Here is a 20,827-nt window from a genome sequence, read left to right as displayed (position 1 = left end):
GAGGGCTCAGGCGCTGATGGTAATGTTGGCCAGGGTGCTCTGTTTATTTGCTTTCAGTGAAAGGAGGCCCAGTATCAGAAAAATACATGCTGGCCAGCCCATTCTAAGGCTGGGCCTAATACATCCTCACTTCTCACCTTTGTAGAGATCCTAGATCTAGGTGGAAGAATGTTAAGTGGCAGCGACACAGGCCTTCTTCAGTCTGATGTCTGGAAGCCCTTTGCAGAAGCCAGTGAGGGTCAGTGCAGGCTGGAAGGATCATATATCCTGCAGAGATGCTAAAGCAGGGAAGCCCTCTTCCGATTTTTCACTTTGAAAAACATGAGTCACCTGGCTGCTTTCCTTTGTAGCTAAATAAACACCTTCTAGACAGATCAAATAAGCCCACTTATTTTCATTTAGCAAAGTATTTTATTCAAAAGCTTCTCAGCACCATCTAGTTGTCAGAAAGAATGAATATCACTGTTTCCTGCCCACCCAACCCCCAATTCCAGAGGCAGAAATTAAACCATTTGGCTAGCGATCCCCCTAATGATTATAAATGAGATCAATGATAAGGTTTTGGTTGTTCTCTCACCCAACTTTCTCTAAGCCTCTACTTAAACCTGACTCAAGTAGAGCTGTGCTCCCCACAGTTCAGAACAACAGGAAGGAATCATGTCAGACTCGATCAACCTCCTATTCTTGGGCTATCAGAGGCACATGAAATTACTTTTAAAAAAACTGAATTCAGTGACTGCCATCTAAGAAGGACAGCAATACTGTCAGGCAGCATGCAGTTTTGAGAGCTCAAATCTTAGGTAACCCTCCCCCAACTCTACTCTAGGAACAAGGAGCATTAGGTCCATTTTCTCTCCATACACCTAATTGCTCATCCTCTCCTGTCTTACTAAAACAGACACTGAATCAAACCTTTTCAACAAGTTAAGACAAACAATTACATCTGATTAAAATGCTTAAGAGATCCTGAGCTGTTGGAGATGAGTAGAGTAGATAGTATGACCTGATCTTTCCTTTTTTTTTTTTTTTTTTTCTTTAAGAATATTTTGTTTCAGCACAAAGCACAGTTCCCCGAAGAGGTTCCTGGAGGAGACTGGAAATCCAAGAGTCTGACTGTGTCCGGTGGGAACACACAGTCACCTGCATAACTTTGGCTTCCATCCCTGGATCTGTCTTTTGCAGCTACTTCAGGTCCCATGGGAGGAGGAAAGAGCTGGAGGCAATATCACTCAGCCAAAGCCCCCATGGGGTCCCATGCTGGCAGGACAATGGGCTCCTGCTCTAATACAGCTAGCACCTCTTCGGGGACATGCTTCCTGTCCACCACCACTTCGTAGACATACTCAGAGAACCACTCATCTGTCATGCACAGGTAACCTGGAGAAAAGAACAGAAGCCTCATGAGTCCAGAGGGCAAAGGGCAAAGAGCCAAAACCCTATTTGTACTATTAAAAATCCTTTTACAAAACTTATATTTGTACATGTGTTTCAGCTTTCCCATCTGTAATCTCATTTAATCTAAATGTTATTAGCAATTCTGTGAAGCAGACAGGACAGGCATTAACTAGTTATATTTTTACCAATTAAAAAATTGGGGCTCGGACAACTAAGTGATGTGCCCCAGGTCACATGGGTGAGGTTCAGAGCTGGGCCTGTGCTGCTGCTCCTTTGCTCAGCTGCCTTGCTGACAGTGAGTGATGACATTAGCAGGTAGGTGGAAATGTTTCTTGTTCATACAGCCACACCGAGAGGATTCATCTCTAGGGTCAGAAGGGCAAGCACACCAGTTCCATTCTTACCCTATCCACCCTCTCAGCATCACTGGCTGTTCTCCCTTCCTCTCTATCATAGATTCCTACAACAACCAGCTAAGCAGCTACAGGCACCTTGATGGGGCCATGTCATCACTCCCGGGTAGCTTCTTAATTGCAGATGACACTGTGTGATTCGAATGAGCATACAGTCCTCACTCCCCTAGGAGGAAATCTGCGACACAGATCAGGCAGAACTGGAAGACTGAGACAGCTGCTCTCCCTGTCTTCCTCAGTAAGGTCCTGGGATTTATGGATCTCTCTAGTGGGTAGGACTGTACAGAGGCAACCATGCACTAAAGCTCCAGGTTAAAAGCTCAGCTGAGAGAAAAGGTGTACCAGGTATCCATCCTACTAACCTGCCTCTTCCCATTAGGAAGGTTAACCTGTATCTCAGACTCCACTAGAGCAACACAAATTCCCCTTCAGAAACATATTTCCAATACACTTAACTGGGAAAAAATGTTTTACCTAAGCCATTGCTAATACGAAGAGCAAAGTTAAAGTGAGGGACTAAAGTGTATGTATTAAAACAAAAATGGGTTACTGGGCCAGGGAGAGAACATAGACTACAAAAATATGTGCCTACACAGGAGTCCTACATGCACATACACATCCAAGGACTCACTGGAACTAGCAATCACCACCATCATCATCATCATACTGTATGTGACACCTGCTATATACGAGACACTGGAGCCACTTTTTTCTGAAAATGTTCATATAAACTTAGGTCTGTGCTATATGATTTCCCACTATATAGGACCAAGAGAAAGAAAGATGTAGATGTTTCTCCCAAGAGGGTCCACTAGTGCAGCAATTCTTAAACTTCTCGGCCTTATCGCTTTATACTCTTAAAATTGTCAAAGACCCCAAAAAGTTGTTTATGTGGGTTATACCTATCGATATTTATTGTACTAGAAATTAAAACAGAAAGTTAAAATATATTAATTCAATTAAAATATAAATATAAATAATGTATTTTTTAAGAAAAAATAATCATATTCTCCAAAACAAAAAACTTTTTAGTTTGAAAAGTGGCATTGTTTTACATTTTAATATCTGGCTTTGTAGAAGACAGCTAAATTCTTGTGCCTGTGCCTGTGTTTAATCTGTTGCGCTATGTTGTTTGGGTTGAAGTGGATAAAGAAAATCCAACCTCACACAGATGTTGTTGGAGAAGGCGAGACCTTGCAGACCCCCTAAAAGGAGCCCAGGGACCCACTGGGGTTCTCAGACCACACTTTGAGAACCACTGCTCTTAAGGCAAGGCTGACTTAAAAAATTAAAAGGCAACATGGTGGGTAAGTCTAATTTTGTAAGCTAAATGGTGTGACAGGGGACATTATTTAGCCTGAAAACACAATTGCCTTGGTGAGATCACCTATGCCTAATTTAGCTTTTCATCTCTGACAGAAGTCAAAGACTGCTCATCCTGATGTGGCACAGCATGTTTACCCTCAGAAGAAAATGCCCTGAAAAAGTGCCTGCGGGCTCTGGCCAAGTTGGGTACATAAGGGAACGCATCCTTGCCCCCTGATGAGCCAGCCTCCAGATCCAGTGCTCCTTTTCTCAATAGGTACAGAGGAAAGGAATGCACAGATGAATGCTGTAGCCTGAGTCACCTCTGGTTCCTATCTTGACTATACACTCTGAAATCCCTGTCTTGGTTTCTGTCAGTCAGTCAGGAACTGTCCCTTACCATCACCTACACTAGTGCCACCAAGTTCTAGCAACCAAAGCTTTGTCAGCTGAAGGGCCGACGACCAGTACCATTTTTTGCTGCATCCTAAGTGCGTGCTTCCTGAGAAGCTGAGCATCTGCCTTCCCAAAAAGGAGCCTTCAGGAGCAGGAGACCAGACTACTATACTAAACACCACAGCATTTGAGACATTAGTCATCCTTCCCCTTACAATGCAGGCTGAATAAGTCCTTAGAGTAGATCTGGGCAGTGAGGCAGGTGAAGGATAAAGGCATATTCATGTAATAAAGTCCTGTGTCCTTATAACAATACTATCACCATACAATCAAATGAACCTTCAAAGAATGCCCAGAGAAAATGGACAGTAAGTACATCTTCACTATCTTGTTCCAAAAGCAGGAGATCAGATTAAGTCCTCACAAATTAAAATTCCTATCAATCGTGTTCCACCCTTTCAATGTCCCTGCCAAGAAGACCTGCCTTGATTAGTCTCTCTCTTCAGGATATTGAGTTCTTTGGGGCCCACAAAAATCTCACAGTCTAGATGGCTGCCAAGTAATTGCACCCTGAGTAGATACTGAACTTGCGGCTGCTGTAACTGTTGACACTGCGTGTCTTGGAGTTTGACTGACTCCAAGATTAGGATCACTGTGTCTGAAACCCAAGGGAGTGCTGTGTAGGAGCAGCAAAGCATCAGCTCAGGCAGGATTCAGGTGGCCATTTTGATTTGAGGAGAGTTGCAGCTCCCAGCCCTTAAGCTCTGGCCATTAGAAACAGTCGTTCCCCAAGGAAAAGGAAAAGAAAAAAAAGTGAAAACCTGCTCCAGGGATCCCCAAGTTTACATTCAGGAAAACAAATAGATAAATGGATAAAGAAAGTTGGCTTTAGGAACTAAGGTGATATTAAATTTTGTTTAAACGTTAATGTATTGTTTACATGCAATAAGAAAGACATAAAATAAGTGAACAAACAAACTGGCAATGTTTCTGTATTTTGTAAGAGAAAGAGCAAGATCAGTATGTAAAGAAAAAAGAGTGTCTGCGGGTATAGCTGTAGGCTGGTTAGGAGAAATTCACTCAGAAACAGAAGAGCTTCAAACGGTTTAGTTTAAGGGAAGGAAGACCTTTACCTGAGAAAACAGTTTTCTGAAATCCTACCAGAGATCTAAGATTTAAACTTCTCAGACTAGATAAGGAGGCAAATATATTATCATTTATGCCTTTGAAATATTTTTTGTCATAAAATATTTTATTTTTTGTTGTCTCTATTCTATGAAGTATTTCAGCTCACTAACAAACTATTTGTGGTTAATTATTATTATTATTTTGCCATTTAAAAAAATTGAAGACAAAACCAAGTTGTCTGTTCTGCTCTGACGGATCTGTCTGGCAGCACGGACCTAAGGAAGCCTGACTACCAAGACCTCATTAAGTCACTGCCAATCTTTCACCAGATGGCCATAAGTCAAGGACGAAGAAAAGCTCCCAGAAGGGAAAGCAAAAACCTCACTGGCACTTGTCTCATACTTCAAACTTTCTAATAAATAGTGAGACACTACCTCACAAGACATTAACTAGTCATTTAAAATGAAGTTGCAAAGACTATGTAGCAATATGGAAAAATGTTTGTGATAAAGTACACTGAAATAGCATATCCTGTATAAAATGACAGCTGTGTTACAAATATAGATGCACATTTAAAAAAAAACATGGAAAGCAATAACAAAATGACAATTTATGCCATGGGGTAGGTAATTTTCTCCCCCCAATTTTTAAATATCATATTGTTTCTTGACTCCTTAAAATTTACCTGACTAATTCATGCTCGTTACACAAAATTTTGGAAACATGGGAGAAAGAGGAGGAGGAAAAGAGGGGGAAGAGAAGGAGAACACAACAAATATAAATTTAAAAACACCTACAATCGGGGCCGACCCAGTGGCGCACTGGATAGTGTGCCGCTTGGGAAGCGCGGCGGCGCTCCCGCCCGAGGGTTTGGATCCCACATACAGACCGGTTCCCGCTCACTGGCTGAGCGAGGAGCGGGAGCAACACCGAGGGTTGCAATCCCGTTGCCGGTCCCCGGTCCGGTACGGGGGCAACACTGAGGGTTGCGATCCGTTGCCGGACACGGAAAAAGACAAAAGACAAAAAAAATAAATAAATAAATAAATAAATAAATAAATAAATAAATAAATAAATAAAAAAAAAACACCTACAATCCCACCACCTTGAGATAAGCCCTGTTCAAATTTTACATACACCTTTTGATAAAGTTTCTATAGGCAGACTCTATACATTTCATAAAAACAATACATCATACATACTCTTTCATTATAAAGCACCACACATGCTGCTTTTCCAATTAATCTCCTTCCGTATCGACAAAGAAATACATATATCTACATCATAATCTTTAAATGTTAAATCTATATGAAAGTGTATTTAATCAATCCCCTATTGTTGGAATCTAGATTGTTTTTTCATGCTTAGAAACAATACTGTTATAAACATTTCTGTAACTAAATCTTTGTACACATCCTAATTATCTACTTAATATCCTCATATCCTCATCAATACTTAATTAATAGCTTTCTTTTTTTTTTTTTTTGGCAGCTGGCCAGTAAGGGGATCTGAACCCTTGACCTTGGTGTTATCAATAACAACTTTCTTTTTGGGTCCAATTTGAACCTTTTTAAAAAAAAAATTGTTTGCTTGCTATTTACAGTTTTCTTTTGTAAAGTACCTGTTTGAGATCTCTGCCCATTTTTAATTGGACTGTTTGCCGCTTTCTTAATGATCAGTAACAGTGCCACTATATATTTATATTAGATACAATCGTTTTTTCCTTATTATGTAATTTCCCTTCTAATTTAGTTTATGGTATTTTCTAGCGTATCAAATATTTTTAGTTTTATGAAGTCAATTTTATCAATCTTTTCCTTTCTGGTTTCTTTCTTTTTTTTTATGCACCCTGTATCCCCAGGCAGTTGCACTGCCCTTGACAGGTCAAGGTGGCCACAGCACCACTTTCTGGTTTCTAACTTTGGTGTTATGCTTACAAATGTTTTTCTGCTATCATAATGAAAAAATAAATAGGATAAAAAGTAGGGTAAGTGGTAAGAAAACATTAGAAACTCTCAATGAAAACCCCATCACTCACTAAGGTTTTCGTACAGTCTAGTCCCCAATTAGGAACACAGGCAATTTCAATAGATAATTAAGTAATGACAATTTGTTAACCACTTCTGCTAGGTACCCACATGTATGAAGCATGCCCTAATATTTTAGATTTGTATGGAGTATGTTGTAAATATACAAAATGACACAATCCCTATGGAATGGAATTTGGCAATACCTAGAAAAATTAAATACATTTATACTCTTCATTAAGCAATGCTATTTCTGAGACTTCACCCTACAGATACATAGTACTTTCATGCTATATAGCACAATAAGTATTTATGCACAATAATAACTAATACTTATTCAGCACTTACTATGTGCCAGGCACTGTTCTAAGCACTGCATGTACATTAACTCATTGCAGTACTGTTCATAATAGCAAAAGACTGGAAACAAGCCAAGGTCCATTAGTAAGGGAACTGGTTAAATGAACTATGTACTCTAGACAATGGAAAATAATAAAGCTGTACTGATGTGGAAATGTACTGATAAGGAAATGCCTCCAACACATGCTGTTAAGTGAAGTGAGAGCAAGGTGCAGAGCAGGGTATGTGGTATGCTACCTGTAAGAAAAGGAGGCAATAATATATTCACCAATATTTGCACTAAAAAAAGGAAAGATATACTAGAAACTAATAGAAATCGTAACCTAAAAGAGGAGGAGGGGAAATGGAATGGAGAGTGACAGAGATGGAAACAAGATTCCTCTGTATATACCTTTTTGTATTTTGATTTTGGAACAATGTAAATTTATAGTCTAGTAGAAGGATTACACTTTAGAAAACAAAACACACACACACACACACACACACACAAAACAACACTGTGGGAAGCTGACACTTCACGATGCAATTTCACATACACTGCCCTTGTTTTGATTTTAACCCTCACATCAACACTATGAGGCAGGTAGGGTTGGCATTAGTTGTCTAAAGCCATACAACCAGTAAGTAAACCCTGCATCAAACCCAGGTCTTAACTTCAAATTTACAGTCTTTTTCCACAGGGCTCAGCAGCAAGGAGACTTGGCATGTAGTTATGGCTTCGGCAACAGATCACAGCATTTAACAAAGCCCAGGTACCTAACTGGAACCAACTTGGTCTGCTCACAAATCCCACATCAACAGTCAGGTACCCAGTTTTCGCAGGGTTCATTTAAGAGGCATTTTGTATCTTTAAATCAGAGATGTCATGTGCTCTCAGTGTACATATTTAGAAGGATGGATAACAGGATGGGCTGGATGTTAAAAAAAAAAAGCCAGAGGAAGAGAAGCAAAACAACCACTTCCAATTATGACTGCCATTTGGACAGTGATCTGAGAAGAGACCTCTTTTTCCTCCATAGTAAACTTCCAGCTTTGTGGTGAGGACACATTTATGTTCGTGAACCTTTTGCTGATAAGAGAAAAGACACTCTTATAGCCAGATATTACTTGTGGACACTTTCAGAAACACAGACTAGAGAAGGTACCATTTCCTTGATAAATATACCAGGAAAAACACACAGTGGAAAATGTGGTAGGGAAAAAAGGGTTGTTTTGGTTTGTGGTTTGTATTTTTTTAAACCATCAGACCATAACAAAGTCCAGCCAGCAGAAGTGTACACATCCTGAGAAAGTGCCCTCTAATAAGGAGCTCAGAAGACTTTTCACTTTGGAGCTGATTTCTCCTTTTCCTGAACCAGTGAGCACAATCCAGGCAAACCTGAGAGCACATACAACTCTGCTGGCATCTCTGACGTTTGACCAGGAGAGGAAAGCACAAATTTAAATGTCATCCATGAGTCTGTTTTCCTATTGAACTCAATGACCTCTCTCTGACCCCAAAACTATCATTATTCCAATTTGTTTCATGAAAATCTGCTTTCTGGTCATTCCTCAAAAGCTCCATAAATGGCAGGATACATTATTTCTTGGCCTCACTCTCCTGACCTGTCCAAAGCTTCAAATGCCAAGAGCTGCTCTTCTCAGCTACCATTTCCCTAGCTGGCCTCCTCCTCCCCTTCCAACAAAAGCCACAGCCCAAACATCCTTCCTAAAACTCCACTCACCCTTAGAGAATCCCTAAGGAGCCCTCGCAGTCACTCACCGTTTCCGTTGCAGTTTATCCCCTATATTATTCTGCACTTATTCTTGTGTTTATGTTTTACATATTTGTTCTTATAATAAATTACAAACACTGCATGGAGCAAGATTTACATCCTCAGTTGTCCCACCTGCAAGCCCCTCGCCCCCATCATACCTAGCATTTGAAGGAATTAAGTACTAAACTGCTGCTGATGTGGCATAATAGGACAGTTGGACTTAAACCCCCACTCCTCCTAAAGTTTTTTAAACTACCTTTAAGTCCAACCCTAAAGCTTTTTCCCTTGACACACTTTCTGTCTGCTCTACTGTACCGGTATTGACCATCATGCTCTCCCTAACAGCATCTAGTCCCTTAGCTTCTGAGGTGGTGTCTCCAGCCCCTCACTCTTTTCAATGACCTCGGCTTTAACATCTTCCCATTGTCTCCCCACCACAGGGGGCCCTCTCTGTTTCTTCCTCTTTCTCTGTCATCTGCCTTCTTGGAGAAATCATCGTTCTTTGCTTTTCTCGGTCTATTTATCCTTTATCTTACAGTCTGAGGAGCACACCACGAATGTCACTTCTGTCACATCACAGCCCTCTTCAAATCTCCTTCCTGTGTCCCAGGTAAATAAGTATAAATCCCTCTGAGGGTCAGAGACATTCATTCCACCATGGCCTTGCACGGTTCTTTGCATCCCATCAATAAATGTGAGGTGAGGCTACTGCTAATGGTTTTTCCTCAGCACTAGGTTTATTCACCTCCACTGCTTTCTCTCACGAAACTAAGCCCACACCACAGGTCATCCATCCAGTAAACTGGTGATGGAGCACGATGGTCACACCAGGGAGCTGAGTTTTTAGAGATCTGAAGTTGGAACCATGGGGCAAGTTAGACAGCCGTCCTCTAGAATAGAAAGGTTAGGGAGCTTTATGTTCTCTTCCTCTTGCCCTCATTTGCCTCTCGAAAACATCAGCAACAGTAGCAAAGAGGGCCAATATTTTTGAGCCTGGTACAGTTCTCACAACAAGCCTCTGAGGTAGGTATAATTATTGTCCCTATTTTACAAATGAGAAAGCTGAGGCTCAGAGAGATTAAATGCCATGCCCACGGTTACAGAGCCAATAGGTGAGATAGTCAGGATGCATACTCAGGAGTATAGCTCCAGATTCTGCGTTTAACCTCTAGCCTTCTCAAACCAAAGCAAATGCACGTTAGAGACAATGTGGCAAAAATTACAGATCCTCCCTACAGAAGAAAGCATAATACACACAAAACTCCATATAGACAGTCCCAAACTTACGATGGTTCAACTTGCGATTTTTCGACTTGATCATGATGTGTAAGTGATACACTGAGTACCCATACAACCATTATGTTTTTCACTTTCAGTACAATATTCAATAAATTACATAAGATATTCAACACTTTATTATAAAATAGGTTTGTGTCAGATGATTTTGTCCAACTGTAGGATAATATAAGTGTTCTGAGCATATTTAAGGTTGGATAGGCTAAGCTATGATGTTCGGTAGGTTAGGTGTTTTTAATGCATTTTACATTTAAGGTATTTTCAACTTACAATGTGTTTATCAGGACATAAATCCATCATAAGTCAAAGAGCATCTGTATTAATTATGACCTGAAGCTGATGGCTGGTTGCAGGTTAGAAGCCTCTGTCCCCACCCCCACAATGGTAGTCTCTCCTAGTTACACACTTTGACAAGGAGATACTTGTGAACCAGAGAGTACAAGCTTCCTCTCTTCCACTCACATATTCTATTTTTTAGCCCAAGTCATGCAGGCTATTTGGTTAACAAAGATGGGTGATGAAAAGTCCTTTTGAAAAAACTCAAATATCCAGATTTGATGGTAGCAGCACTTTTCCCAAGCCTAGAAAGACATGAAAACCCTCTGAGGTGACATAACTAATTTGTATATTGCCCCTTTCCAGGAAATCAGAAACCTCTGCTTTTAGCTTATATAATTTACTCCTGTTTCAGCAAGTAACATTGCCTGTAATTTATATTATTTGTGCTGGAAATCCAGAACTGAACCTCAAACAGACCTGCAAATAATTGATTGTCTTTTATAATATACACTTTTAGGGAAGCTCCCTGTGTCAAATTAAGAGATCTGAATTCTAATTCTATCTCTGATCCTGTATGACCTGAATAAGTCAAAACCTCTCAATAAGTTCCTGTTTCTTCACTCAAAACATAGGTATAATTACCCATGTTCACTTCCTGAGTTACTCTTCCTTTGAATTCTTATGAAACAAGATACTATGTAACTGAATGTCCTGAGTACCTCTGACAGAAATATGGAATATTCATTAAACTCTTTAGATTTATATAACAGTATACAGTTTGAAAAATGCTTTCATACATTATTTCATTTTATGGTTATCTATAGACAAACTGTAGGACCTCATAAGGAAACAGAGTAACTATCCATGTTACAGATAAAGAAATGTGAAACCACAAGTTAAATTATTGTCAGGATCTATACTCAAGAACTAAGTATTAACCGTCTCCCTCTAACTCACCAAGTTCCACAATATAACATTATATGAGGAATATGAAGAGTTTTGTACCCAGCTTTGGACATACTGTCTCCAAAATCACACATGGTAGTCTGGCTGGTGAGGCAATTAAACACCACAATGTTGGTTTTTAGGAAGCAGCAGAAACCCAGATATTATCTGAATCAGCCACATAAATTTCTTCCCAGATTAATCTCTAACATGCCAAAGTCTCTTTTACTGAAATCAAGAGGCTCCTTTTTAGGAGGAAGTCTGAAAATTTTACTAAAATAAATTCAGGAACAGAGAGACTCATTTGTAAGAAAAGGTAAAAAAATGTGGGTTAAAAACAATTATAAATGGGCCGGCCCGGTGGCGCACTGCTACAGTGCGCCGCTTGGGAGCGCAGCGGCGCTCCTGCCGAGGGTTCGGATCCCACATACAGACCGGTTCCCGCTCACTGGCTGAGCAAGGCACGGGAGCAGCACCAAGGGTTGCGATCCCGTTGCCGGTCCCGGTCCAGTACGGGCGCAACACTGAGGGTTGCAATCTGTTGCCGGACATGAAAAAAGACAAAAAGGGAAAAAAAAAAAAAAAAACAATTATAAATGTATCTGAAAAGCACAAAAACAATTTGAAAAATGAAAAACTCATCTTGGGGGCCGGCCCGGTGGCGCACTGGATAAGTGCGCCGCTTGGGAAGTGCGGCGGCGCTCCCGCCCGAGGGTTCGGATCCCACATGCAGACCGGTTCCCGCTCACTGGCTGAGCGAGGCGCGGGAGCAACACCGAGGGTTGCGATCCCGTTGCCGGTCCCCGGTCCGGTACGGGGGCAACACTGAGGGTTGCGATCCGTTGCCGGACATGGAAAAAGATAAAAGACAAAAAAAAAAAAACTCATCTTGGTCCAAAATTAAAACTAGGAAAGCCAGAATCTTAAAAAGATAACATTTTTCTTCAATAAACATTGCGGAATTAGGAAATAATATCTCCCACCCTCACTTAAAAGTTGTGTTTCTTAGCATTTTGAGAAACTAGACTAAACAAGCATTAAGAACTATCTTATGATAATTCCACATTCAGAGTTCTCCTGTTTCAGGCTTTAAAACTGGAATACAATCTCATGACTAAGTAAACCAATAACAAAGAAGTGACGTTCCATAATAAGACTGGTTCATTAGAGAGACTATCCAAGAATTTAAATGAATACTATCAAAAACACTTTGTTATATGCATGTTGAAACTATTGAAGCTGGGCAATAGGCACATGGGGGGTTCCTTATTACTATTCTGTTTACTTTATATATGTGTGAAATTGTCCATGATAAAAAGTTTAGAAAAACCAGAACACCTTGTTATAAAAGCAGCATGGACAAAATAATTCAGGGGAATTTTGGGGTGGCTATATCCAGTTTCTTCCTTTCCCAACCCACAAAGTGCTAACATTAAACACAAACCCTTACAAGAAGCCCTATTCTCCCAACTCCCCTTCTTCTGATACCCACCTACAAATGATGCTCTAGGGACCTTTTCTCCTGACGTCAGACATTCACATGACATCTCTAGATCTTTTATATAGTTTTATGTCCCCTCAGCCACTATTTATGGTCACCAATGATCATGAATTGATCCGTTATTTCCATGAGTAGTCTAAATACTACTAGAACACAGAATTTGAAAGAAAACAGCTTACTGGTTAAGAAAACTGGCTCTAGTGTCAGACTGTCTGGGTTATAATTCTGGCACTATCACTTACTTAATTAGCTAGAGGACCTGCAGGTCACTTTGGTTTAAAGATTACGCTCTTCTCAGATAAATTTCTGACCAAGAATGAGAAGAACCAAAGGCTATTTCCTCTATTTTAAATTCTTAAATATTTACAAAGTATTTTACTCTATCAGCTTTTCAAAATGAAAGATAACACAACAAATCCCCAAATCTGTTCTCTCATCTAATTATGAAATCCATTTCTGATATTATAGGCAACCAAGATACAAAATGCATAGTCAAGTATTTTAAGAAGCAGGGGAGAAAACACCATGTTGGTATACATGTTAGATATGCGTACAATCTTTAGTACAGCTGACTATGAATACCAGAATTCACCAACATGAAGTTACCCAATGGGTACAGTAAGAACTAATTTCTCCATTTATGTGTCTCCTGGTCAGAAGGATCCTCTGTCCATTTTGTTAAACAGTCAGGTAATATATGATTTACATAACAGCCTCTGGGCAGGAAGGGCCATAAACATGACCAATGGGGAAGACCAAAGCCAGAACTGGGCAGAGGGCAAGGGCAGCATGCCCAGGTATCTGCTCTGTTTACCTCCAGCTCCTATTATCAACACTGCTTTTTCAGAAACATCAATCTTAACAGGCAGAAATCCCAGAGGGAATTGTAACAAACTGTTAACAATGTTATCTACAGAAACAAAATGCTGTTTAAAATTGTCATGTCTCCTGAGAGAGCACAAACAGAGATCCTGCCTCAGACATGCCAGCCAATGCCCACCAGGAAGGATGGCAGACAGGAGGGCCCTGCTGGGGTAAACACACATCGCCAACATAACATACTACGTGCTCTCCTGAGGTTGGGCCAAATGTATCAATTAAATTAGATCACGTTTTCTTTCCTTCCATCCTGTTATATCAGAAAGAACATTAGCAAGAAATACACAGAATAATTTATTTTGGCTTTGAATGAACTATTCCCTATCCCCACTCGAGTTCAGTTTCTTATCTTTTGGCTCTCTACCGAAAAGTTTTGCTCTGCATAATCTTAGGCATTTCAGTTATTTGAGAACAACAAAAAAGTTAGTTTAATCTTTACTAGATAGTTGCAGGTTTCACTGGAAAGGATTATAGGCAGATTACAGGGATCAAGACCCCAGTTCTCTCAACAGAATAATGGAATGAGTAAGTCAGCAGAAGCAAAACTTTTACTGAGTAGGAATAGCTGAATAGAAAAAAAAAAAAGAAAAAGCAAACTGGCCCAGAATCCTCTTTAAGAGTACATATTTAGGTTCCAGATTAATACAGACAGTAACTCACACTACACAAAACACAGTGCATTCTCTTGACTTTATAAGTGTTTATCCTCTCTTAAATGGATATCACTACTATCTGAAAACTCAGTGACTGTTACTGATGGAAAAATATCAAAAAAGGAAGCCGACAGATTCAGGCTCATCTAAACAAACCGTAACTTTAGTTCTTTTCCCATATGTTAACCTATGCAGAAACCTAATTAAAGGGACCAAATTAGACCAGAAATGAAACAGAAGATACAGAAGTTCATCTGAAACAATGGAAAAACAATTTTAACTCAGTAACTTATGTTTGCTACAGATAATCAGATCTTCTAATTTAAGACCAAGCATTCATTTCTTAACTACGGCCAATTTACGGATACAACTAAGTTGTGAGTTATTTTTAATCTTTCTGCTAGCTTTGTTGAGGTTTAAAGCCTTCTCTACCTGACCCCAATGTGTATTTGTCTTAAAAAGAAATTCATCTTACAGGAAATTACCTAAAAATGTTGTACTCTAATTCATAGTAGTTAATTTAACAAGCACTCCTGTAATCACAGAACAATTACAGAAATCACAGAAGGGAGAGATATGACTATGTGACGATGAAGAGAAGGGCACTCACAGCACTTGTATTTGTTTACTATAAACACTGAGCAGCTGAGATCCTAGGGACAGTTAGGCAAAATCCACCAATGATCATTTTCATGGGGAGATGAAAAGACTTGGAATGACAGATGAAACGGCCTTCAGATTTTGGCTATCACATACCAGCCTGTGTTGCTCAGTCAGTATACTAAAGTCCTGTCAAGTTCAAAACTCAGATTAACAAGCAATTTAAGACAGCAGTTTTCAAATATGAGTGACAGAGGCCCAATCTGCTCACTTCCAAACCTCCACACTCTCTCTTCTACCGTTTACCCATGGAAATCCTAGGGCTCTGAAGAACATAGCTGGAAAATCACTATTCTAAACATAGAGGGAGGTAACAGCAAAGAGTTAAGATCACCGCTTTCTTTTTTCTTTCTTTTCTGTTTAAGAAAATGTGTGGGTGATTCCCGTTGGGTGAGAGGTATGCTGAATTTTGGTTCCAAGTGTCTGTACATTTCACTTCTCTGGCTTCCCTACCTACTCCCTCAGCCTTTTAACTAGTCTAGTAAGCTGTGGTTAATGTGTTTTTCCAACCCAGAATCCATTGGTTAAAAGTAAGGAATATGAACCCTTGGAAAGCGCTAGCTACCAAATGCCTACAAAATGCCAGTAGCACATAACACCATGCATATAACATGCTCACATAGACATATGCAATGGTAGTTGCCACTTTTGGTTAGAAAGCCTAAAAATTAAAACACAAAATCTCCTTTAAACGGCTTTTATCTACTATTAAGTCTTTAAAAGTATGGTCTCAAAAACTTGCAAGAATATTTCCTAGCCTGTTAATCAATGGTGATGGCTGGGATGTCAGATTATTTGAGACTTTTATTTCCTTCTTCTTGTTATCTATATTTAAAAATTTTCTACAACTCATACATTACCAATGTTATTTTATTAGTTTGTTTAGTTTTTCTATAACTCATATATTACCTGTGTTATTTTGTTTAATTTACTTATGACCTCTGCCAGGGTTTTGATTTGTCTGTATAAAAAAGTTCTAAATGGTAACCAAAGTGTTTTTTTCCTCTTTAGGCTTCACAACTTCTAAGGAGTCTCCAATAAATGCCTGAAGAAAGCTTTTTATCATTCCCACTCTCCCACTCAGAAGGCTCCTGACTTTCTAGAGTGCTGGTGCAGTACACGAAAATGGCATACAGCAAACTTACTGGCAAAGGGCACTCAGCCTTCTCATTGGCCAAGTGGTTCTGGTACAAAGAGGGCTAGCAGGGTTAGCACAGTTTGGAACAAATGTCAGCAATACTGGTTTCAGAATCAACCTGGGGGTTCAGGCATACCACGCTGATGACAGGAATGCTGGAGACAAACCAGATCCTCAGATTTTTCTGTAGAATAATCTAGCCAATGGGACCACTTACTAAAAATCCTCCACATTAGAGCAGCTTTCTACCCAGAGAGGAAGAATGTAGAGCAGAACCCCAGTCACTTGGAATTAGTATTACCAAATTAAGCTCACCTTTGTGGCCATGGTCTTCACCCCATGAATTCTCCACTCTCCATTTCACAAATACTTCATCCTGATCATACTGCAAAAAAGTGGATGAGAGTGTATAGTCTGAAACCAGATTACCCTGTTGGGGTGTCACGAAACTTTAGCTCTTCTGCAGCCACTCAGAATAAAGAGCTTGCTCTACACAGCCATGAGGTACATGATCCAGTCCATGTATTTCCTACAGTCATCGAAGGAATACTCCAACAGAAGTGGAGTTTGAATCTCGGGGGGTGAAAATACAATAAAGCTAACAAAGCAAAAAATACTATCTTCTCCTTTATATTCCATTCTACACAGAAAATAAGCATGTAAAAATGCTACTTGGCTAAGGAAAACAAAATATATTAATTACTAAAAACAGTGAACACCATTTGAAGCCAGGACTCTTGCTTTTAAGCAATCAGTATTCTTTGCAGTGCATCCCACTGTATTTATTTAGGAATGATTCTAAGACCTGGTCAGAATTTTTTAAATAAATAAATAAACAAAATAAATACATTCTCATCATACTGCCTGATTTTCTACTTAGGAAAACCAAGTAATGATACTCTCTACTCTCCAAATGTGTTCTTTTACTGATTCAGTTATACAAATATTGAATTTAATACAACAGAGACTGAATGGCAAAGCAAAAGTAAAAAGACCATTTTCATAACAAAATCCAGGCAGTTCTGTTCTCCCTCTTCTATCTTCCTTAATAAAATAAGCTCAATTTTCTCCTTCTTAAAGGGACAGTGATACTCATCATAACCTTCATTTATAGCCTTTACTATAGAGACACAGAGAGAGACAAGAGGAAGGCTCCATTTGGGAAAAGACTCTTCTCTTTCATGTCTACTCAGGACATTTGCTAATGTCAAAACAACTTAAATCTTTGTAGCATGAGAAAAGCACTGACCCCTGTATTATCTCCTACTGATTTCATCTGTCAACTCCCACTTTCATATAACTGCATGATGAGTCTCATCTACACAGGATTTGGTTCCCTTCGGCTCTGCTGACCTGAACATTCTACTCTTGGCAGTGTTCTTGGATCTCAGTAATTTTCAGTTTCCAAAGTAGCCAATAAACAAACCCACAAGTTTCAAACACCTTTACCTGTACTAACCCTTAATCTTAGCCCCAGAAAAATTCAAAACCATGTCATTAAACTATACATTCTGGAGGTGGAATATTAAACATCTGTTTTGGTTTTCTATTCCCCCCCATTGTAGTCCATCTTTACTTCCCTCTTAAATATCACTGTTAGAATGTGCATCACCTAAAGTTATGTACTTGTTGTTATAAGTCTGAAAATACTTCCTATTCTTTCCTTTGCCAATGAATTCCTGCATGAACTAGATCAAGTTTCTCTTTGGGTCATCTATAAATACAGAATGATAACTCCTGGACTTCCCTCATAACAATTCCATGAAATCAGCAATAAGAAAGAATATGGCAGAAATATAGCTACTAGTATGCATTTATCAAATGTAATTCAAATTAGTTTTAGTGGTCAAAAACTAAGTGGAGGAAAGAGGAAAATTTCAATATAAAATTCCAGTTATGATAACATAAATTCTGCTTTATACCATTAGCATGTAAGGCAGCTCCACGTCCCTGAGGAAATAAACCATGCCAATAAAAGAATGGAAGTTCCAGAGAAGATGACATGGAGTACACATCATTTTTACTTCTGAAAAATAGGACTATTCTATAATAGAGATGAAAAATGATAAAAAGCTGAATTTCTCTTGGAAATTACAACAGGTTTTTCTTAAAAAGAATAACCCTCTATATAGTTTAAGGAGCTTTAATTATTTATAAATCCACTGAATTTTATAATATAGCAGGTAAATATGAACATAAATATGAACAAATTACTCAGTTTATTCATGAAAAATTTCTCCTGTTTCACTTCTAATGTCAAAAAGGCACCCTTATTAAAATATCTTATCACTTAATTTTACTGTTTTGTTTATAATTCAAATGTGAGAATTTTGTTAAAATGGGGTGATAAAACTTTTAAATCACCTTCTGTTACTCTGAAATGGCTTTTCCTGATATATACAGGTAATACTAATTATACTCCATAAGTTCCTCTAAGTAACCCTTAATCTGTTTCTTGGTATGGGAGTCTCGCTAACTATAGAGCTGAGAATGTCAAGGAATGGAATGATAAGAAAAATAGTTCAAAAAAGACCTCAACTTTTAGATTTATTTATAAAAACTACCTGAGGATCAGGAATATCAACACAGGACTGCATAATTAGTTCAGGGTACTTTTTACATCATATTGTGTCTGATCTTACACAAAACTGAGAATACCTTAGAGTTCTACTACTTAAAGCCCTAGTCCTGTAATTAGTATGAATGTAATTAATAATTAAGCCTTCCTAAAATCAGGTTTTGTATGGGTAGAGAGCACAATGATTTGGGATGCTCTGGGGCTGAAAGGGCACCTTCATGTGAAAAAGCTAGAAGAGATGGGAGAAAGGTAGAGAAAAAACCCCATCCCACTCGCAATTTTGCCTAGAGAGTACAAAAAATCAGGACTTCTAGGTAGGCTAGTTAGGAAAATTGGCATAATGATATGCTAAGATATTTCTAAATGTTTCAGTGATCATAAATCTAGTGAATAGAATAGCAAAAACAGTTCTCTATCAGACTATTTTCTAAAACAATTTCTACAAAGTACTTATTCTGTGACTTCCCTTCCAGTAATTCGGCTAGAAAGAGAACATTTTTGCTGTGGTGGTAAAAAATTAAAGTAATTCAAAGTCTTCTCTTCTTCATGATCCCTGAGCGCAGGGGGGGAAACATCCATTCTACAGCCTGCAAGTGGGACCTTACTTGTGAAAACTAACATTTCAGTTGTTTCCAACACTGTATTCTATAAATAGGACATCCAGTTTCCTGAAGCTCTGCATAAATCCAGTAATGGGCACAGGGTCCAAAAATTACTGTTACTGACATTTTATTGCAGAAGAATCTGAATGACAAATGAAAGGGAGGTAAATCTGAAATAGGTCAAGATATGAAGACTTTCAGGGCACATTTTAATTCCTCATGAAATAGAAGTTACCTTCTTGCAAGTTCCTTTAATGATCTCTCTTCCCACCAAGACTTTCTGAAGTTATAGAAAAGCATTTACTTCCTTACTCCCTGCTGACCCAAATTCTGCTCCTCATGGAAAGTTCCTATTTATTACCTCTGAGAATGCAGCCAAACCCCAAGTGACACAGTATAATGTCTTACTTGGAAGCTACCTTTTAATAGAAATCATATACACTATGAATGAAGCTTTGTTGGATAAACAGTCTACAGGAGAATGTAGATCCATCTGTGCAAACAGTGCAGCAGGCATGCTGAGAGTCATACCTTCTCTGAGACAGCAGTGAAGGTCATGGCGTGGGTCATAAGTGACTCACCAAAAGTCAGCCTCTCAGCTTTATTCATGTTCTTCAAGGAGACACCAAACACTAATTCATGGTCGTAGCTGTAAAAAGAATGATAGTACAAAATAAAAGGAGTACAATCATGGGGAAAACTGGCTTCTGGTTGTAAACGGAAGAAACTAAAGGGGCTCAACAACTTCAAGTAAATATGGGCTCTAGCTGTAACTCTTCAGAAAGAATATGGCACATACAGAAATTAAGAATCAATGGGATTCCATTCTGTATGTGTCAAAGCATATGCAGGAAAACATGAAATGATTAAACAAATTCACCAAATCAAAAGTTGAACAAGATGTTTGCATTGTCATTTTGGCAAAAAACTTTTTAAAAAATAATTTTAAAAGTTTGTGAAGTAACTTCTTACAAAAAAGTCTCTTTTAAGCTAGTAGAATTACCAGTTTCTGAACTCATTTAAACCATTGCTAACTGTGAAATTTAAATAAATAATGCCTAAAATATTGAAGAATATTTTCAAAATTAAAAAAAACCTCATTAATTCTCTTTTAGCACATTTCTTTTCTCTTATTGTTAACTATCAAGATATTTACTCAACTTTCTACAAGCAACGTTTACTTATAAGTAATCCTAAAATGGTGTATTTTAACAGTCAAGGAATCTTGTATGATGCAGTTTGCAAATGAACCTTCATTGTCATAAATGACCAGGAGGAATGCTTTAAAGTATGAAGCAAAATTAGTCCTCCTTGTCGTAAAGACAAAAATACATAAGGCACTGGGCCGGCCTGGTGGCGCACTGCTACAGTGCGCCGCTTGGGAGTGCGGCAGCGCTCCCGCCGAGGGTTCAGATCCCACATACAGACCGGTTCCCGCTCACTGGCTGAGCGAGGTGCGGGCGCAACACCGAGGGTTGCGATCCCGTTGCCGGTCCCGGTCTGGTACGGGCGCGA

At 39.0% G+C, this 20,827-nt stretch overlaps 1 protein-coding gene across 2 annotated transcripts in view; it reads right to left on the bottom strand.

Moving 5' to 3' along the window:
• Nucleotides 1–391: 391 nt before the first annotated feature.
• The window catches only part of BLMH (bleomycin hydrolase), a 43,145-nt gene continuing 22,709 nt past the window's right edge, over nucleotides 392–20,827 (bottom strand). For both annotated transcript variants that reach the window (XM_008584164.1, XM_008584163.1), the window contains exons 10-12: nucleotides 19,844–19,961; nucleotides 16,448–16,517; nucleotides 392–1,377 (exon numbers count right to left, since the gene is read on the bottom strand). In XM_008584164.1, the coding sequence (XP_008582386.1) occupies nucleotides 1,226–1,377; nucleotides 16,448–16,517; nucleotides 19,844–19,961 (340 nt within the window). In that variant the 3' untranslated portion in view covers nucleotides 392–1,225. The remainder of the gene's footprint in view (nucleotides 1,378–16,447; nucleotides 16,518–19,843; nucleotides 19,962–20,827) is intronic.

This window comes from Galeopterus variegatus, unplaced genomic scaffold (genome assembly GCF_000696425.1).
Source record: "Galeopterus variegatus unplaced genomic scaffold, G_variegatus-3.0.2 Scaffold3163, whole genome shotgun sequence".
In the NCBI taxonomy this organism is placed as follows: Eukaryota; Metazoa; Chordata; class Mammalia; order Dermoptera; family Cynocephalidae; genus Galeopterus; species Galeopterus variegatus.
The sequence above is the reverse complement of the archived record's forward strand: the minus strand, read 5'-3'. Positions and strand labels throughout refer to the sequence as shown.